Source organism: Phragmites australis, chromosome 8 (assembly GCF_958298935.1).
Source record: "Phragmites australis chromosome 8, lpPhrAust1.1, whole genome shotgun sequence".
Classification (NCBI taxonomy): domain Eukaryota; kingdom Viridiplantae; phylum Streptophyta; class Magnoliopsida; order Poales; family Poaceae; genus Phragmites; species Phragmites australis.
The window spans coordinates 9,682,203-9,702,491 of NC_084928.1; the positions used below are offsets into that span (position 1 = coordinate 9,682,203).

At 43.5% G+C, this 20,289-nt stretch overlaps 1 protein-coding gene across 1 annotated transcript; it reads right to left on the reverse strand.

Moving 5' to 3' along the window:
• Positions 1 to 15,526: 15,526 nt before the first annotated feature.
• On the reverse strand, positions 15,527 to 16,809 carry LOC133926574 (uncharacterized). The gene has a single exon (XM_062372580.1). The coding sequence runs from the start codon at positions 16,715 to 16,717 to the stop codon at positions 15,845 to 15,847; it is 873 nt and encodes a 290-aa protein (XP_062228564.1). The 5' UTR covers positions 16,718 to 16,809; the 3' UTR covers positions 15,527 to 15,844.
• Between the last annotated feature and the right edge of the window lie 3,480 nt (positions 16,810 to 20,289).

Consider the following 20,289-nt stretch of genomic DNA (forward strand, 5'->3'; position numbering starts at 1 on the left):
GATGATCCAGTGACAATAGTAGTACTAACATCAGATCATCTGGTGAGTACAACCTCAGAAACTAGCCGTTGGATTCCACTCAAAGTCATCCTGAACATCAGACTATACGGTGAGTCCCATTGACTATGTTGTCATTAATCACCAAAATCACAATCATAGCTTAATAGGGCCATTTTTGCTACAGCGGTGAGTGGTATGTGGAAGTGGTGATAATGGTGTGTGCAACAGCGATGTGATGAAAGTGTGACAAGAACTTGAACCTCTAAAGGTAGACACAAGACCAGCGACTCAACACAACGATGCTGTAAAAATTTAATAATGAAAATACCAAAACGAAATTGCAAGGCACAAAGTGTTTGGATAGCAGATGATCTAACACTATTTTTTTTCTTTTTTTGGACTGTAGGTAAAAGAACAAACTAACTGTGAGAAACAAAAATCTCTCACTGAGTAACCAGAAAAACTGATACCACTTGATATGGGGATGGGTGTCCTGATCTTTTGATGTGAAACACACGTCAGTTTGGTGGACACGACTTTGATGATCCAGCTACACTCATACGATGACAGAGTGCCTTCGCAATAACTAAACCAACTTCTAAAGATTACTGACCTTGTTGTAGGCATGTTCAGTTCGAACACGAAGTTCTTAGCCCTGCAAGTAACCGAAGAACAAGCAAGAATAACTGAAGGAAATATAAAATTACGAATATAGATGGAGAATGATATATTGATACGGTGGAGTTATGCAAAGTACTCAATTAGGTGGTCGCAAGACACAACTAAAGACAATGCTATTTGGCCACAGGCAAAACTATGCTTTAACAAAACTAGACTATTCTAGCCGCACTTGGCCTCTATTTATGGGCATGCAAGCCTCCTAGATGCTACAAAAGAAACCAAGGAAACAAAATCCGACTCTAAATCTATTTGTTATAGTGTCCACTTGTTTCAAGGTTTTCGAGTCACTCACGAGAAATTTGTTGATGAGGTTGGATCCGTTGGAAAGATCATGACGTAGTCTTTCTAACATGTGGCTAAACACTTCCATTGGACTCCGTATGAAAGAGATATATTCCTTTTATTGAACGGTTGTTTTTGAATCTGAAATGAATTAGGAGTCCGAGTAGTAATTGCCTTGGACCCGACTAGCTTGTATGGAATTCAGAATTCGACCTTCTCACTATAGGAAAACGAGTAGGAACTACACTTGAAGTCCGACAAGCTCCCAACAAGCTCAGACAATCCCCGAGAAGGGTTCGATCTAAGCTATCTTCTCCCATATTTCTGATTAACAAGACATTACAAGAATTATTTAGTAGCATCCAATCCTGATAAGTATTGTCATGAACATAGAGGAACATGCTCACTTGATGATTTAATTAATGTGTATGAGCTCGTGTAATAGGACCTTGCAATGGCGCAACAACAACCGATTCTTGTAGTGCGTGTACTGCAGCATTGATGTCCTTATCACAGTGTGCCCAGCAATTGTTGAGCTTCTGGATCATCCTGGTAGTCATCCCACAGCAACTCCAACCAAGTGTAACACCCTAGTTTTTCAACTTTTTGGAAATAGTAATAAATATTATTTTTCTTAGAATAGGGTGTTAGTCTTTGCCTCAAAATCTTAGGAGAAAGAAATTATTTTCTAAAAGCTAGAAATTAACCTAGGCTATATTATAGATTGTTTGCATTCATGCCGGAAAAGCTGCATTAGGGTTTTTATTGCGCAAAAAATAAGTTTTGACAACCCCGAGGCACGCCATTTAAGTTTTTGGAAAAGTTTGCAAAATTTTTCCTAAAAAGAAAAAAAAACCCCCCTTTTCTTCCTTGGTCTTCCCTTTTTCTTTTCTCTTTTTCTCCCTTTTCTTTTTCCCTTGGCAGCCCAACCAAATCCTCCTCATGGGCTGAGCCGATCGGCCTCCCTCCTTCCCGGGATGAGCGCTAGCCCGTCTTCACCACCCTCCCGCCTGGGCCGACCGGAGGCCATGGCCCAGCAGCCCAGCCGTTTCCGCCATTGGCGCCCAGGCTGAAAATCCGCCTCCGCCCGTGCGCTAGTGCCCCAACGCCTCCTTCCTCCCGAAGCCGAACCGGACTCGAGCAGCACCGTGCACCGCGCGCCTTCCCCCTCCTCTCCCGAGTCTGAATCCCAACTAACTCGAGGTTATCTGCAGCCGTGTGCCCGCCTATATAAGCACCCAAGCACCCCTCGGTTTCCCATCTAAAATCTGCGCCATCTCGAGCTCCTTCGCCGTCGCCATAGCCGCTCGGCCAAACTCCGCCTCGGCAAAATTCGTCGCCCGATTGCCATAGCCGAGCCGCACCTGAGCATCTCCACCTCCTACCACGCCCGCTGGTGTCTTCGCCGACGCGTTTTGGCCGCTGGAGCTCCCTTCTTGTAGCTCACCCGAGGCCGCCGCCATCTACCCCGCCGCCGACTGCCTTTCGGAGCCCCACTGCCCAATGTAAGCGCTAAAACGGACTCCCCTTGTTCCCTTCTTCCTCCGCCACCGCTCGCCGTTGACCCCCGTGCCCAGTGACGAGGTCCGCCATCTCTCCGGCGACAACGCCGCCGCGCCGAGCTATTCGCTATCGCCTTCCTCTCTGGAGCCAGTCAAATAAGCCCCCCCTCGCCCTCAACCGTTAGATCTATTTTGGATGGCCACGATTAGAAGCTTTGCATACCCTTTTAGCGTCCAATCGCCTGATGCCACGTGGCCACTTAATCTTAGTCAGCAAGTCAAGCCATGTCATCGCCTACATAAGCCGACCACCTCAGCGATTTAGCCCGCGTGGCAATGCCACGTCAGCATGCCTTATCCAGTCATAATTTCTATTATTTTAATTCGGGAATAATGGCAATTTTTCAAATAAGCCCTTGGACTTTCCTGTATTTAAATAAAAGCCCCTGTATTTATACAGTTTAGCCCCTAAACTTTTTTATAATTACAAATAGGTCCCTCAATTTTTGCAAAAAGGCCCCTAACCTCTCTGTTTTTATTTAAACGAAGCCCTTTTTATTTTCAGATTTAACCCTAATCTTGTTTATAGCATAACTTTCTCGTTTTATCTCCAATCTAGATGGTTTTCGCGCTCACATGTTCGTAGCGACGTGTACTATCTTGTAGTACCTTTTTCATAGATGTTAGCTATTTTTTGGTGTACTATTCTTAGTTAGTTTTGTTGTATGTTTTTCTGATGTGTTTTAATTGCAGACGAAGAGCAGTTCAAGAATCTCTAGGACCAAGTTTTTGAAGAGTTTGAGCAGCAAGTTGGGAGAGGCAAGTGTCCTTGAACATTTTGATCCCGGTTTTGTTTAAAATGGGTTCTTTATTTCATACATGCATGCTGTTAATTCTGAATCCTATGTATTTATAGTATCCTGTTCCATATAGTTCCTTGTCGCCATGTTGTTAGTAGTGGATATGATGGGTAGTCATGCTTAGCTTTGCACAAGGGGATGGAAGGGTTAATGGTTAAACATGATTAACGAATTAATGTAATTATGAGTTGGGAATATTAATGATGGCATTAGGAACATGGAACCTTAGGCCTTGAGCAAAGTTGTGTCGATGATGATGAAGTTATGATGTTGGGTTAGTGTTTGCTCAAGTGACCTAAGTAAGGACCGGTTCGTGGAGTGATAACCCAAGAAATATTGTACCAACCACGAGATCTGGTATGGGATAGACCTAGCCTATTAATTAGCAGATTCCAGCCTTGTGCATGCCAAACGGAAGGGTGGTTGTGTGGGGATGGTAAAGGCCAGAACCATTTGGATAGTGGTATGAGATGTGTAGTGGAAGGGAAGGGTGAAAACTTTTCGGAGCTATAAGGCGCAAAAGGGGACTTTTGGGTGATGTGAATGCCACTTTGATGGCAGTGAAACCTAGTGGGCATGCACATGCTGGATGAAACTTTGTAACGGCTTTGTAGTGACTTTCCGGGCAACACACCACTGACGTGTGTTAAGTGTTTCGCGTACACGGCAACAAGGAAAATCATGACTTGTGAGGAAAGCTGGACAACCTCTGCAGAGTGTAAAAACTGTTATAACAGCTGTGCTCATGAACATGAGAGACTTGGATCCTCACATGATTAGCCGAATGGGTTTGAGTTGGTTTGGTCTTTTGGGAGCCTGATGTGGGATTCAGGTGGTTGGGAAACATGTGGAGATGTTTCTAGGAGTTGGAGGTCTGCTGTTGATTCACCTAGACAAGTAGGATGCTTTCATAATACTTCGTTAGAATAGTTGGCTTTTATGCAAAACTTAAATTGTTTCAGCTTGTTCCTTGTTTAAGGTTGCATGATATTTTATTTTCCCACATTTGTGGAGTACAAGTTGTACTCACACTTGTTGTTTTACCCAAATGTCCTCCAAGCACTGCTCAGACATTGAAGGAGATCCAGACTTCTTCGTTGATGAAGATGAAGACTGCTAGGCTGGCGTTTCCCCGGTCAATTACCTGTGGAAGTTGGAGTTTGCGGGGTTTAGTTGTGTGCTTTTGTTCAAGACTTTGTGGTCTCTTTATTTATTCTAGATAAACGTTGTAATAATGACACTACGTGTGATACACTGATGAAGTCGCTGCATATATAAAACTTGATCCTGGCATACATGTGGTTTACATCTGGTTTTGACCCTTTCTAAAACTGGGTGTGACACCAAGCCAGAACACTAATTGAGACAGCCAACACCCCCTCAGTCTCTGCCTGCTTTCATTGTGACAATGTGTTCGTCTCACAATTTTCCACCCCTTTTTTTTACACCGGCTTATACTATAATCCGAGAAGCTTCACCAACAATTTTTGCTGCCATGGAGTGCTAATTCACTACTTCTCAAGTTGCACGATGCTACGTTGGTATATTTTGATGAGGAATTCCGCGTGCTGGAGGGAAGATCTCCATTGTTCCACTACTAATACTATGGCCAATCCCTCTTTCTCGTATGTTGATAGGCATTGTGTCTTTGGTCCCAACGCCTTGCTCAAGAACACCACGGGATGTTCATCCTGAATTAGTACAACGCCAATCCCTTTATCTGATGTGTCAGCTTCTATCACAAATTGTTTGTCAAAGTTAGGCAGCACTACTACTGGGGCCATCAACAATGCGTGTTGTTGTAACACCCTAATTTTTCAATTTTTGGAAATAGTAAATAAGTTTTTTGTTAAAATTAGAGGTGTTAAATTTAGTGTTAGAAAAAAAACAAAGGATAAAAGTTTAATTTATAAATAAAATAATCAATCTAGGTTATATTGTTTTGTTGCATTCATGCTGGAGTAGATGCATTAGAGTTTTATGTGCGGAAATGAATTTTTGAAAAACTCGAGGCACGTCATTTAATTTTGGAAAAGATTTGAAAAGGTTTATTTAAAAGAAAATCCAAAATTCCCTCCTGGTGTACTGTTCTTAGTTAGTTTTTTTGTGTGTTTTTTCAGTGTGTTTCGAGAGCAGACGAGGAGCAGTTCGAGAATCTCCAGGACCAAGTATTTGAAGAGTCTGAGCAGCAAGTTGGAAGAGGCAAGTGTCCTTAAACATTTTGATCCCAGTTTTCAAATGCGTTCTTTATTTCAAACATGCATGCTATTAATTCTGAATCCTATTTACTTATAGTATCCTGTTCCATATATTTCCTAGTCGCCTAGTTGTTAGCAATGGATATGATGGGTAGTTATGCTTAGCTTTGCACAAGGGGATGGAAGGGTTAATGGTTAAACATGACTAATGAACTATGCAACAATGAGTTGGGAATACTAGTGATGGTATAGCAACATGGAACCTTAGGCCTTGAGCGAAGTAGTGTTTGTAGATGATGATGGTTATGATGTTGGCTTAGTCTTTGCTCAAGCAACCTAAGTAAGGATCGGTTTGTGGAGCGATAACCCAAGAAATATCGTACTAACCACGAGAGCTGGTATGGGATAGGCTTGGCCTATTAATTAGTAGATTCCAATTTTGTGCGTGCCAAACGGAAGAGTAGATGTGTGGGGACGGTAAAAGCCGGAACCATTTGGTTAGTGGTATGAGATGGGTAGTGGAAGGGAAGGGTGGAAACTTTCTGGAGACTAAAAGGCGCAAAAGGGGGCTTATGAGTGGTGTGAATACCACTTTGACGGCAGTGAAACCTAGCGGGCATGCACATACTGGATGACACTTTGTAATGGCTTTGTAGTGACTTTCTGGGCGACACACCACTAGCGCATGTTAAGTGTTCCGCGGACACGGCAACAAGGAAATTCACGACTCATGGGGAAAGTTGGACAACTTCTGTAGAGTGTAAAATCTGATATATCAGTCATGCTCACGAGTGACTTGGATCCTCACATGATTAGTTGGATGGGTTTGGTGGTTTGGGAACCTGATGTGGGATTCAGGTGGTTGGGAAACATGTGGAGATGTTTCTAGGAGTTGGAAGTCTAGAGATGATTCACCTAGTCAAATATGATGCTTTTATAACTCTTCATTAGCATAGTTGGGTTTTTTATGCAAATTTTAACTGTTACAGCTTGTTTCTTTATTTAAGCTTGTATGTCATTTATTTTCCACACTTGCGGAGTACGATAAGTACTCATACTTGCTATTTCCATCCAAATGCCCACCAAGCGCTGCTCAGACAATGAAGGAGATCCAGACTTCTACATCGATGAGGATGAAGATTGCTAGGCTGGTGGTTCGCCCAGTCAATTGCTTGTGGAAGTTGGAGCTTCACCGTGTTTAGTTTCTGTGCTTTTGTTTAAGACTTTGAGGTCTTTCTATTTCTGTTTAAGATAAATGTTGTAATAATGACACTGTGTGTGATACACTGATGAAGTCACTGCATGTATGAAACTTGATCCTATCATACATGTGGGTTACATCTGGTTTTGTCCCTTTATAAAACTGGGTGTGATAGTTGTAATGCTCAGAACACCTCCTTTCTCACTGATGTCCACACATACACCCGATTCTTCTTCAGTAGATCAGTCTGCAGATGGCTGATTTTTCCAAAGTGTTGCATGATAAACCCAAATGTTCTTTTTGTGCGTGGCTACCCTCCTGCCTCCAATAACATGCCTAAGATTGACCAATTGCTTTTGCACGAACATACACTTTGTATGGCTTCACCTTTAGTTGGTGCTTAGTCAAGATATCGAGCACCTTCCACAACAGTTGTTCGTGTTGTTCCAAGGTGGAACTGTTTGTAAGGATGTTGTCAATAAAGACGAGCACCCCCTTCTGAAGCAACAGCGCTAGGATGATGTTCATTGTTCCCTGGAACATCGTCGGCATGCTAGTCAAGCCATAGGACGTTACCCAAAATTCGTAGTGCCTTTCATGTGTCTTGAAGCCAGTCTTGTGTTTCTTTCAGCCGCATTTGTATTTGGTGATAACCTGCTCGAAGATCAAGAAACATGAACCACACTGCTATCGCTAGTTCATCCAACAGTTCATCGACCACGGGTAACGGGAATTAATTATTGATTGTGATAGCGTTTAGATGGTGGTAATCCACGCAGAACCTCCAAGGGGCGTCCTTCTTATGCACCAATAACACAGGCGACACGAACATGCTAGAGCTCAATTGGATTATGCTTTACCGAAGCATCTCGCTGACTTGCCGCTCAATCTCATCTTTTTGGCATGAGGTGTATTGATATCGTCTCAAATTCACTAGCCAAGCTCCCGAGATCAGCGGAGTCGCATGATTGAACTATCTCAGCAATAGAAATCCATGGGGCTCTTCAAACAGTGCGGAGTACTACTACACGAGTCCTTGTATGCTCGGCGGGGGCAACAACATTCCGGGAATCTTTGAGTGTGCACACAGCTGCACCATATGAGCAATCACAACCTATTCTTCATCACCCGCAATTGGGTACCACCAAGTGCCTTGCATCAATCGGTGTTGGGCTCCTGTGAGGATCGATGGTGTCTTAAGAATGGGGTGGAGGTAAATTGGGACATTTAAAAACCTAATCGGCTCCAAAAAACTTCACAAGATAAACTTATATTAATTTCTTTCTAAATGTGCTCTAGATTTATCTAGTGTGTCTACTCTATCACTCAAAAGATTTACAACCTATAGTCAATCCTAACAAACTGCTCTAGGATGGTAAATGCACCAAAGGTAGATTGCAAAGATATAAATACAAAAACATAAATAAGGTAGAGATAGCAAACTTAGCACAAGGGATTTTTGTCCTATGATATCGATGGCATGAATGCTACCCCTAGTCCGCGTTAGAGCTCCACCAAGGATATGCTCCCGATTGCCAAGACTCTTTCGGTTACAGCTCTTGAGTCAGCAAGTCACAAAGACAAGGCCTCAACTCGGATGAGCCACCAAACCACAAAGGCAAGGTCTCACCACTAGCCTCTATCTTGGTCACTTATCGCCGTCTTCACTTTGGAGCTTGAGCCACCAAGGCAAGGGTCTCCGTATCCCCTTACACGTGTCTTGCTGCCACTCCACACCAAATCGAATGGTCAACAAGCATGAGCAACTCTGGCTCAAAGTGCCGGCGAGTCACAAAGACTCAAGGCATCGGCGTACCACCTGGTACAAGCTAGGATAACTCATTGATCCACTCTCTAGACAGCAATCACCTAGCGACACTCTTTCTATGTCTATAAGCACTAATCACTCACTAATTGTGTGCTTAATTGCATTGGATGATCACATTAAGCACTTTGGTGCTTGGGTGTCTTCTCAAGTGTCTCTGTATTTCTTTGAACTCTAGCAGCTTTAAATGACCAAGTGGAAGGATATATTTAGTCCCAAACTAGCCAACTAGTCATTTTCTCAACGGCTCAAAAAAGCTATTAACATCGGATGATCCAGTGACAACAGTAGTACTAACACCGAATCATCCTATGAGTACAACCTCAGAAACTAGCTATTAGAATTCCACTCAAAGCCTCTATGGACACCGGACTATCCGGCGTGACCTTCAAACCATTACCGTACTATCTGGTGAGTTATCTTCAATCATCTGAGCCACTTTATTCTTCTCTACACAAAATACTCCAGTGTGATCCTCTGGGGCACACACATATATCATCGGACCATCCGGTGAGTTGATCTTCAATCTTCAACATTTGAATCCTTCTCTGCAGAAATGCTCGGTGTAATACTCCAGTGAGTACATCTCCAATCACCTGACTTTCCAGTGTGTTGATCTTCAACTGCCTTCTTCTGGAAATGCTCCGATGTGTATTGCTTCACTGAGCACTGGATCATCCGGTGAGGCTATTCTCATCCTCTGTCAGAAATGCTCTAGTGTGTTCACCAGTTTATCACCGAACCTTCCGCTGAGTATAACTTCTTTAAACTCCACTGATAGAAATACTTTGGTGTGCACTCAGGCCTAACACCTAACTATCTGGTGAGGCTAACAGCCTCTGGACATAATGCTCCGGTGAGTGCAAACTCCTCTGCACCGGACCATCCGATAAGACAAATCTTCCTAGGACTTTTCCAATTCAATTAAACTCTGTCCCAGCTTCGGTGGCTTCTTCATGTAATACATTCATAAGACAAATTAATATATATTCTTGACAAACATATTAGTTCCAATGACAATATTTTCATTAATCACAAAAATTAGAATCATCGCCTAATAGGGCCATTTTTGCTATGATCTCCCTCTTTTTGGTAATTGATGACAATACAATCAAAGCAAGTGGAAAATAATAAATGATATCAATTATAGAGAGTACAAAGCCTTACCACATTGCTTAAATACATGTTCTTACCACTTAGTCCCCTTTTGTTGTGGCTCCCCTTTCTCCATTGCCATTATCTCCCTTGATCGACCAATGCAAGAGTTTCTGCATTGCATGCTTTTGATACCAAATGTAGATGAGTCCCCCTTTGTTAACCTTGGCATCTTTCTGTTCTCCACTAGGCATGCCTCTTGTTTTGGTCATCAAACTTATCCCCTTTGTGAAAAATCTCAAAAAGGGCTACAAACACATGTTAAACTCGAGGAAGAGCGTTAGAGTACATGGCAAAGAGCTTCATAAATCATGATCTAATGAAATGATATCAATTGAAAAGATATACCAATTGTAACAGTAGGAAACATTGATATCAATTGAAAAAGACAAATAAGGATCACAGTTAATGAAACTCACACAATATGATTTAAACTCCCCCTATATGTTTTTGCATATATATGATAAGAGAAAGACATATGCATAACTATACAATTATATCAAGATAGAAGTTTAAGTCATATTATGCATAGAGGTAGCTTAAATGAACAAATGAATTGATAATAATACCAATTGAACTCTTTAATCATTGCATACATCCGGGGACTTGTTGATCACTCCATGAGACTACAAAAGATATCACGTGAAAAATATGTTAGTCTCAAAATCACAATCTATAGGATATACTCCCCTAATTGTGTCTATACAAGTGTTGAATACCTGTGAGATGTATGCACTTGTTATTGATAACAATAGGAAGGATACCCTATAGATTGGTTCATGACATATAAAGAATACTAATTATAAAACTATTGCCATATAAGGATCCTATAACTAATAAACCATTTATATTGCTCATAAGAAAAAGAGATACACAAGAACATACCACATGAAAAGAACCTACACTAGGCATTGCAATAAATTAAATTTAGAGCATGTAATCCTAGACAAGGCAAGTGAATTCATCAATTTAAAGGATTTAGCATCTAGTAGCTTTGCCTTATTTATCTTTGGATGAGAATTTGGGTATATGATGATTATGATCTTCATTAATATGCCCAAACTTATACACTTGGCTTCTTTGCATGAATCTTTACTTCATCTTGTAAGCCAAGTCTCCAAATCTCGATGGCCGCCTTAGGCTTCAAGTTTTCTTTGGAACCCAAACCGATTGAGGCTCCTTCATATTGGTGATGACTTCCTTGGGTACCTAAATGGGTTGGTTCCACCCCCGATCCTTTCTCCCAATCATGTGTGCAACCACTTTGCTATTGTTCTTCTTCTTGAGCTTGTAGTGGTTACTTTTGGTCCTAGTCTAGTAGTTGGGCTTAGTATAGATGTTGGAGATCTTATTAGAGAGGTTCGTCATCATCTTCTTCTCCTTGGTCTCCTTCTTAACTTGCTTGCATTGGAAGGATTTGTGTCCTTCTTGATGGCACTTAGAGCATGTCACGGTGGACCCCTTCGTATATTTTTTCACCATGATAGCATGGTTATCTTGAGGAGGTTGGACATGGTTCTTGCCCTATAATCTTGCCAAGTCCTTCTTAAGATTCTCCACTTTTTACTTGAGCTCATCATTCTCTTGTTCAATGAGTTCATTAGAGGATCCTATAATAACATTTTCAATGCATGTCTCATGGTAAAGGTAAAGGTAAATGAGTAAGCTAGATAAATCGAGTAAATCATAACAAGAAGTGGAAGCATCTACCTTATAATTGAAATTAAAGAGCGAGGTAGATTATTTCAAAGGGACCTTAGTTTGAGATTCAATGCACTCAAATTTAGCGTTAAGCACTTCATACTCCTTGTTTAGCAAATTGAATTTGCTAAATAATTATTCATAATTAGAAACAAATGTAGCATGAATGTCATTAAGAGCATTGAATTTATTAATCTCTTTAGATTGTTTCTCAATGGCCCATTGATGCTTATTTATCAAATAAAGGAGTTTTTCCTGAGAGGGGAAATCCATATTGGATTCATCATCACTTACATTGCTATCTATATCTTTAGCCATAAGGCACTTGTAAGATAGTTTGTGTGACGATGACCTTGAGGAAGAGCTTTTATTTGAAGGAAGGGTGATGAGGCTTTCATCACTTGAGATTGGCTCTTCATCGTCGCTCACCTATCTCACTCTTGTTCTTGGTCTTCTTCTCCTTCTTATGATCAATTGTGTTGACCAAGTCTTCAATGGAGATTGGATGATCAATCTTGGCATTGATCCTCTTCATATTATTTTCAAATTTTAAGAAGAGATTGGCGATCTTGGGATCAATTTCTTAATCACTTGATTTGCTTTGATCATCATCTTCATTGCTCTCTTCATCGCTCTTTTCATCTTGATCACCATCATCTTTGCTTAAGCTTGACTTTTTCTCTTGTCTCCTCATACTTGGCTTCATGTGTTGGCATTAAGTTTGTTTGCTTGTGAGAGCAAGGTTCTTAGTGTTGGATGAGAAATAAGCTTTCACCCACATATTCATAGTCGTCTCATAGGCGTTGAACTTATCGAGCACTTGACTTGGAGTCATCTTTTTTATGTCTTTGTTGTCATAGATGATAGAGAGTATCAACTTATACTTTGGAAGAAGAGCTTGAAGTATTCTTTTCACCGCTTGATCATTGTGAATTTGTGTCAAACCTAGCCCATTGATCTTATTGACAAGAATATTCAAATGTGAGTACATGTCATTAATATTTTCATAGGGTAATTGTTTGATGCCATTGAGCTTAGTACTAGCACATGATATTTTAAATTGTGCATATCCTTTGTGTCTTCATGTATTTCGATGAGACTATTCCAAATATCATATACATTGGTGAGACAATAAACACGATAAAATGCATCAACATTTAAAGATGATAAAATGATACTCTTTGCCAATGCATTTAATTGTATTTTTTTGTTTGTGAGGCGTTGTCTCATCACTTCCTTGATGACTCTCCAAACATCTATACCTTTTATGTTACAAATAACAAGTCATTATAATTTTCCATCGGGGCAAATTAGTGTTGTCGAAATATAGAGCGTTATGGGTATCCATCTCAACACCGAACATCGTAACTCACTAGGCGGTGAAGACTAACCGATCAGTTGAGACTAAGACTCAAATGCCACTTGAATTGGTGAAACCTTGTGAAAGGTATGAGGCTTTAACACCAATTATAGAGTTAAATGTGAGTCTTAGCTCTGATACCAATTGTAAGGAGCGATGACGTCCTAAAAGAGGGTGAATTAGGACACTTAAAAACCTAACTAACTCCAAAAACTTCACAAGATAAACCTATATCAATTTCCATCTAAATGTGCTCTAGGTTTATCAAATGTGTCGACTATAACGCTCAAAAGATTTGCATCCTATAACCAATCCTAATAAACTATTGTAGGAAGTTAAATGCGCAAAAGTAGATTGCATGGATGTAAATACGGAAACGTAAATAAGGTAGAGAGTGCAAACTCGGCACAAGAAATTTTTACCCCGTGGTATGGTGGTATGGATGGCATGAGTGCCACCCCTAGTCCACGTTGGAGCTCCACTAAGGATATGCTCTCGGTCGCTAGATTATTCCGATCACAACTCTTGAGTCACCAAGTCACAAAGACAAGGCCTCAACCTGGATGAACCACTAAGCCACAAAGGTAATGTCTCACCACTAGCTTCTGTCCCGGTTATTTGTTGCCATCTTTACTTCGGAGCTTGAGCAATCAAGGCAAGAGTCTCCGCGTCCTCGTACACATGTCTTGCCACCACTCGACACCAAGTCAGAGGGTTAACAGGATTGAGCAACTCTGGCTCAAGGTGTCGACGAGTCACCAAGACTCCAAGGCATCAGCATACTACTCGGTACAAGCTAGGATCACTCCTTGATCCACTCTCTAGGCAACAATCATCTAGTGACACTCTGTCTATATCTATAAGCACTAATCACTCACTAATCGTGTACTTAATTGACTTGGATGATCACATTAAGCATTTTGATGGCTTGGATGTCTTCTCAAGTGTCTCTGTATTTTCTGAACTCCAGCACCTTCAAATGACCTAGTGGAGGGGTATTTATAGTCTCAAACCCGCCAACTAGTCATTTTCCTAACGGCTTAGAAAAGTTATTAACACCGGATAATCCGGTGACAACAGTAGTACTAACACCGGATAATCGGTAAGTACAACCTCAGAAACTAGCCGTTGAAACTCCACTCAAAGCCTCTGTGAACACCGTACTATCCGTTGGAACAACAGTAGTATGTGACTCTTGTGGATGATGCAATAAAACAGCGGCTCAAATTTCCTCCTTCAAACCATCAACGAATCGAGAAATGAAGAATCGAGGATCCCATTGCAAATTATGCGCCAACATTGATTGCATCATCCCCTCAAAACTCTCGACATACTCTGCAATAGACCCAATCTGGTGTAGATGGAAGAATTGCCGTAGGGTCTGGGTAAACTCATCCCTCTCGAATTTTTCACACAAAACCTCACATAACTCATCCCATGAAAAACAATCCACCCTTAAGCGATTGTTCTCCAGCCAACCCACGGCTCCACCCATAACATGCATCACAGCAATATGCACCCACGACTCCCTGGCCACTCCAAACACTCTAAAGTATGACTCACACCATCTCTTCGAAAGCCACGGCCGATCTCCACCAATTTGCGGGAAATCAAGGTTTGGCATTAGTGTATGGTGGTGTGGATTATAGGCATGACGATCCCTCCAATTCATCATGTCACACGACGAGTTAAGCAATTTGGATCTAGAGTGCATACCGTTGGCCAGGGATGGCAACCGGGTGGTGACCACCCCATTCCCAAATCCCCAGATCTCGTTGTTCCAGCCATGGCCGTTAGGCCTAATCTTTGTCCTCGCCGAGTACTTCCTTCGGATCATCACCCACTTGGGTCTTACCCAGTCGAGGGAGGATCAGAGGTAGATCGATGGGTCGGACACTGAGGATCAGATTTCACGCGATCTGGCTCACCTGTGCCTGCAGATCACCAATCTCCGTCCTCAGCTCCGCCATGATGGCATCCATCTCTGGCTTCCACTTTGTGAGCACTTCAATCGACGCCGTTTGCGCCACCAACATCTCCTGTGTCGTTGTATTCTGCAACTTGATATGTGACAATGCTCAGAGGAGATCGACCATTTACAAGTCTATCTCTGCCATCTGTTGTTGCTCCCGTGTCCGATAGCGAGGCACTTGGATGTACAAGGGAATCTCCAGGATTGATAGGCTATGATACCAGATTGTAACAAGAACAATCAGCAAGACTGGGAAGAGAAGCACGAGATTGGGATTTCAGATAGCAATGGACATTTTCGATTTAGACAACTCAGTTCATCCTTGCCTCCCTCTCATCTCCGGCGCACACATATCGCCAGGACTCATGCCTCTCTCCCTCACACCCACTGATTCGGGTTTTATCGGCTATTGGGCCATTTCCTTCTCAGCCCGCATCATGGCCCGTTTTCCTCCGGTGGTTCTGGGTCTGAGGCTTCGTCTGCTATAGTCGACGTCATTGTAGCCTGTCTTGCACTTGCCGTCCCATAAACAGTGACAGAATGATGCAAATCAACAGTGGATCATGGGCTCGTGCCTCATGGTATGGGATAAGTGATTGTGCGAACGTGTCGGCAACGCCAAGACCCAAATTCACGGGTGATATCAATGATGCAGCCGAACGACTGCCACTACTACACCAACGGTTACAGCCTCTGTGATACACGAACTTCGCCGGAATTTGCAAAAAATCCCTCTAACTTACACGATTAAGGAAAATTCATATGTTACAAGGACAAATAAGCTACCAATTTGCAGTATCTCAACATGTATGATCATAAACCATAATACTGTATTTGTCTCATCTCTTCCTCTAAGTCAAAGAATGGACAATTTTCTGCGATTATGGTGACAATTTTGGACGATATAGTATTCTATGGAGTATTTTACATATGACAAGCAAAACAAGAAAAATAGAAGTCCAGAAGAAAATATCGACACCATCCGCAGGCAAAAACAACGAGCCCAGGAGAAAGAAAGGGACGTCCTCCCTTATCGCCTCCACCGCCCCATTACTGACAGAGCCAGCCAAGCCGTCGGTTGCGCCGGTGCCGCGTCGACGTCAGCGGTCAACCCCTCGCGGCGGCTGGGTGCGGGCGCGGGGAGTGCGGCAGCGGCTGCGGGTGGTGGTGGTGGTGGTGGAAGGGCTGCGGCGCGTCGCGGCCGCAGAGGTCCATGGACGACTTGGCGGAGCCCGGCGGCGCGACGAAGCGCGCAGAGAAGTCGCGGTAGCCCGCGTGGTCGCCCTCGGAGCTGGCGCCGTGGCCCTCGTCGAAGTTGAGCGCGTAGCTGAGCGGGTCGTAGTTGAGCGTCCGCCCTCCTCCGCCTCCTCCCGCGCCGCCGTGGCGGGGGCTGCGCCGGAACCGCCGGATGAAGGTTTTCCACCGCGGGCCGGCCACCAGCTCCGACCACTCCCGCACCTTCATGAGTGCGTCCACCCCGCGCCGCCACCACCGCAGCCTCGCCGCCCCTCCTTCCCCGACGCCGTGCCACCACTCGTCCGCGTTGCGGGCTTGCGGAGACGACGACGACGACGAAGGCCACGGCGGCGCCCAGAAGCATCCGCAGCAGCGGTGCCCGCGCCGGGAGACGAAGACGGCGTCCGCGTCGTCGAGACCAGCCTCCGCCTCCGCGGCTCCCCCGTGGCCGCCGGCGGCGGCGTCCATGGGAATTCTGGGCGTTTTCTTGGGGCGCGGCGCGGCGGTTGTGTGTGTGGGGGGAGGCGGGCGCGGCGCGGCGCGGCGAGTGGATTTTATTGAGGCGGCGGTTCCGGCGGGCGCACCGTACTTAACATAACCGCCGCCCTTTGCCTCGCGATGCGCGGCCACCTGACATGTCGGGTCTACAGCCCGCGCCGCTGGGCCGTCCATGTCAATGGCGTGGTGCTGGTTTGGTCGGATTCCAGCGTCCACAGACTTGATAGATACCTTGGTCCATGCCATGTGGGATCTGTGTCATCGTTGAGAGGTTGTTGACTGATGCGTAGTGTGGCGAGGAGAGAATCGGGTTCGGATGACAAGTGTGGTTACAGTAGAGGGAGATGGCCGTTGCGGGGGATAAGGGCTGTGATGGTTGGCTCGACAGCTCGACCGGTCCACCCCGAGTAGTGCCAGCCTGCGCGACGGCAGGGGACGTGTGATTCTGGTGGAATTTTAATTTTTTTTGTCCTTTTAAAAAAATTTGTTATAAATGGATCCTTCCCCGAAAGATGTTAAAAATTAACGTTTTTCACGGCATCACAGTAAATGATGCCGTAGATTCATTTCATGATATGGATGATATAGCCTAGTATGACGTATGTTTAAGTAACAGTGCCATATAACTTAGTGTCGTACTGTGGGAATACTTAATTGGGTCCGCTTCTTTATCTCTACCCTCTCTCCCTCACTTTCCCCACTCGATTATGAACCTCTCTTCTGTGTTGGCGCCGCCCCTCTCTTCTCCCCTCCCTAAAATCCATCAAATTCGAAGGGATGAAAGCCTTCTTTTTGGTGAAAAAGGATTGACGAGGTAATTTCCCTCCCATCCATCAATTATTTGCAATGCAAACTCTCTTTGTGATGAGATTGGGAGGTACCCGTAGAATTCAGAGTTTGTTGCAATGTTTGGTTGGTAGGTTATTTTTTGGATAAGCGACGTGAGATATGGAAATTTATATATGTATTTCTTAAGTTAGTTTAACGTATGTGTATCAAGTATTTACTCAATGGACTTTGGTGTACTTCTATACGTAGATTTTCATTTAGTTAGATATATGCATATCAATTACATCTTAATAGCTTAGGGTGGAATTTGCAGCGTTGATATGTTATTGAGTCATAGAGTGCCTAGGCCGAGGGATAACAAACACTATCCCACCGTCAAATATTGTGATGCCCCGGTGCCTCCCGCTATTCCCATTCTGAACTACGAATGTGGAATGCCCGCCGAGGTTAAACAGTCGAGGCATCCTTTGACGGCTACCTGTGCTTACTACACTTGTGTGAACAATTGTGTAAGTGCATATTAGCCTTTTTATAGTAATAATGAAACTATAAGATTGTTAATTTATTTTTCACAATTTGACAGGATGACATGAGATGCTTCTTCTTCCAGCGGATTGATGGCCCTGAAATGTATGACCCGAGAATCCGTCTTTCCCGTATTGGTATCATCACACAACTCCGTACCGTCAGTTCAAGCGTTAGCTGCCACCTCCACCTAACCCACCAAAAATGGTAGAGGTGAAGGAGGAAGCTAGTTCAAGGCGTGTGAGTAACCCCATTTGTGCCATTATGGTGTTCGTGCATAGCTATAACGTCCACCTCTAGGTTTGACATATACTACTTTCTTCTGTTGCTCAAGACGGGATCACGTAATTTGTGAAACATGCAAATCATAAAGGTGATTTGGTACTATTTGTATGCTAATGTGGACATGGTTGTAGGATGGTTGGGTTATTTGCAACTTCGAAGAGTTTATATATGGTTCGAAGTTGTATTGGCTTGAGGAGGAACAAATGACAGAATACATGTCATATGACAAGATGCCACATGACGAGAACCCACCGATAAAGTGTCAGTGTGGGATTCTGGCTCAGAAGGGTGTAGTGCCATCTGAGCTCAGACATGGATACTTTTGTGGTAACGTGGTCGGCGATGACTGGGTGAGTAACCGAATTGTGGAAGAATTAGTGTTGGTTATTTGGAAGTATAACTTGTAGAACTATGTTTCAGGAGATGCGGAGGTGCAATTAGGAGACTTTTGAAGGTTAGCGTGAACTGTTGGAGCATATACGCATGCTCAAACCTTTAGCCAATAAGAGAAGAATTCAAAATATTAAGAACGAGATGAGTAGGTATAATGTGCCATCTCTATCGTGGGATGTTATGAGTCATATTATTAGCAAGAAGAAATAGGTATGGAGGAGGCGCTGCTATGGTGGAGGAAGAATCATGACAAGTACCTACTTTCATGTAAAGGGAATGAGCAACGGGGGATAGAAATAGAAGGCCAAAAACTGAAGTTCAAGCAACACAAGGAGACTGTGGATTTGTATGATAGAATACACAAAGGTCCAGAGGAAGTGGCTAAAGAGGTGCAACTGGAGACGATGAAGGGTCTTGTTGCTAATTTGCCCGTAGTTGTACTCGAAGATGATGATGAGGTGCTAGTTGATGGTAACGAGGACTAGCATGTACGTGCTACTAGATTAAACTTTCGGTCAATTATGATATGCTATGTGTTTCATCACGATTGGTGTGTTATTTCAATTTATGTAACTTAATGGTGAAACTTGATTTATTGTCGTTGAACCCTTTATTGGCGCTTGAATGCAACGATGTGAACTATGAGCCTTGCCATTTTCCTTTTGTATGAGCCTTGCCATTTCCTTTTTTTATGTGCCATATTTGTATGTTGTTGTCTATAATTCTATTTGCTACCTTGCATGTGTGTCCGAATAAGTGCCTGCTTCAGATAGCACTGGTCATGGCACCAGAAATTATGGCATCAAGATCCTTCCACAAGCCTAGAATCTTTTGCGCAGAAGGGACATGTGGCGTCGCGCCCACATGTAATGGCGTTGTGTTAACACATTATGGCACCACAGGTCATGGTGCCATATGTACCCAGCATGACGTCACGATCCTCATCTTCCCAGAAGGTTTGAGCCTAGAGCTAGGTAATAGCACCATTATGTGTGGCGCCATTGTTATAATATTCGATGCCATACCACAAAGGTATGACGCCACATGCATTTTGTGTACAGAAGGTTTGGGCGATGCTGTGCCATAATATGTGGCGTCATGTATAACAGTACAACACCACAAGTAATAGCACCGTGTCCTGTTTTCCAGAAGATTGAAAAGTGATTAGGCATGCACATCACAAACAGGCAATGCTCATCGCATCAGGTATATACATCAGGCATGCATCCAATTATATGTAGTATCTACATATAACATAGTATTCAAATTCTACATAGTATCAAGACATAACATAGTATCCAAATTCTACGATGCATACACACTTAAGTTCGAAACATAGCATTCAAATATTACATAGCATCCATATATTACAATGAAGCGGTCAATGCCTTGACCTCTTCCCCTTTCCCTTGCCTCGACCAAGTGCCCCCGTACCCAGGGTGTACCGCGGCACCTATTGACAAGAACACTGGGACATCTGTGTTGGTGGTGATGCATCTGGCAGCTAGGAGGCTCCAATCTCATCGTGGTCATGGGTGTCGTCGTCGTCCACCTCGTCCTCAACCTCATCATCTGAAGCAGAGAACGTAGGGGCGCGTGAAGAGCTTTAGCCAGTGGACCCTATGGTGGCATGGGACCGTGCCACCAAGGCACCTAGCGCCAGTGTCCATCGCTCCGAGGGGCCCAAGGACTCAGCACCAGGGGCGACATCCGCTAAGGTGAGTGAACAACAACCGTAGTAAGCTGCCACTGGCTGAAGGCATCACCGGATGCACTGCAAAACTTTACTTGTGATCGATAAAAATATGATTTTTATTGTGAGGAAA

Bases quoted from the DNA above. Each gene is read 5' to 3' on its own strand.
- LOC133926574 (XM_062372580.1), bottom strand. From the start codon at position 16,717: ATGGCATGGACCAAGGTATCTATCAAGTCTGTGGACGCTGGAATCCGA.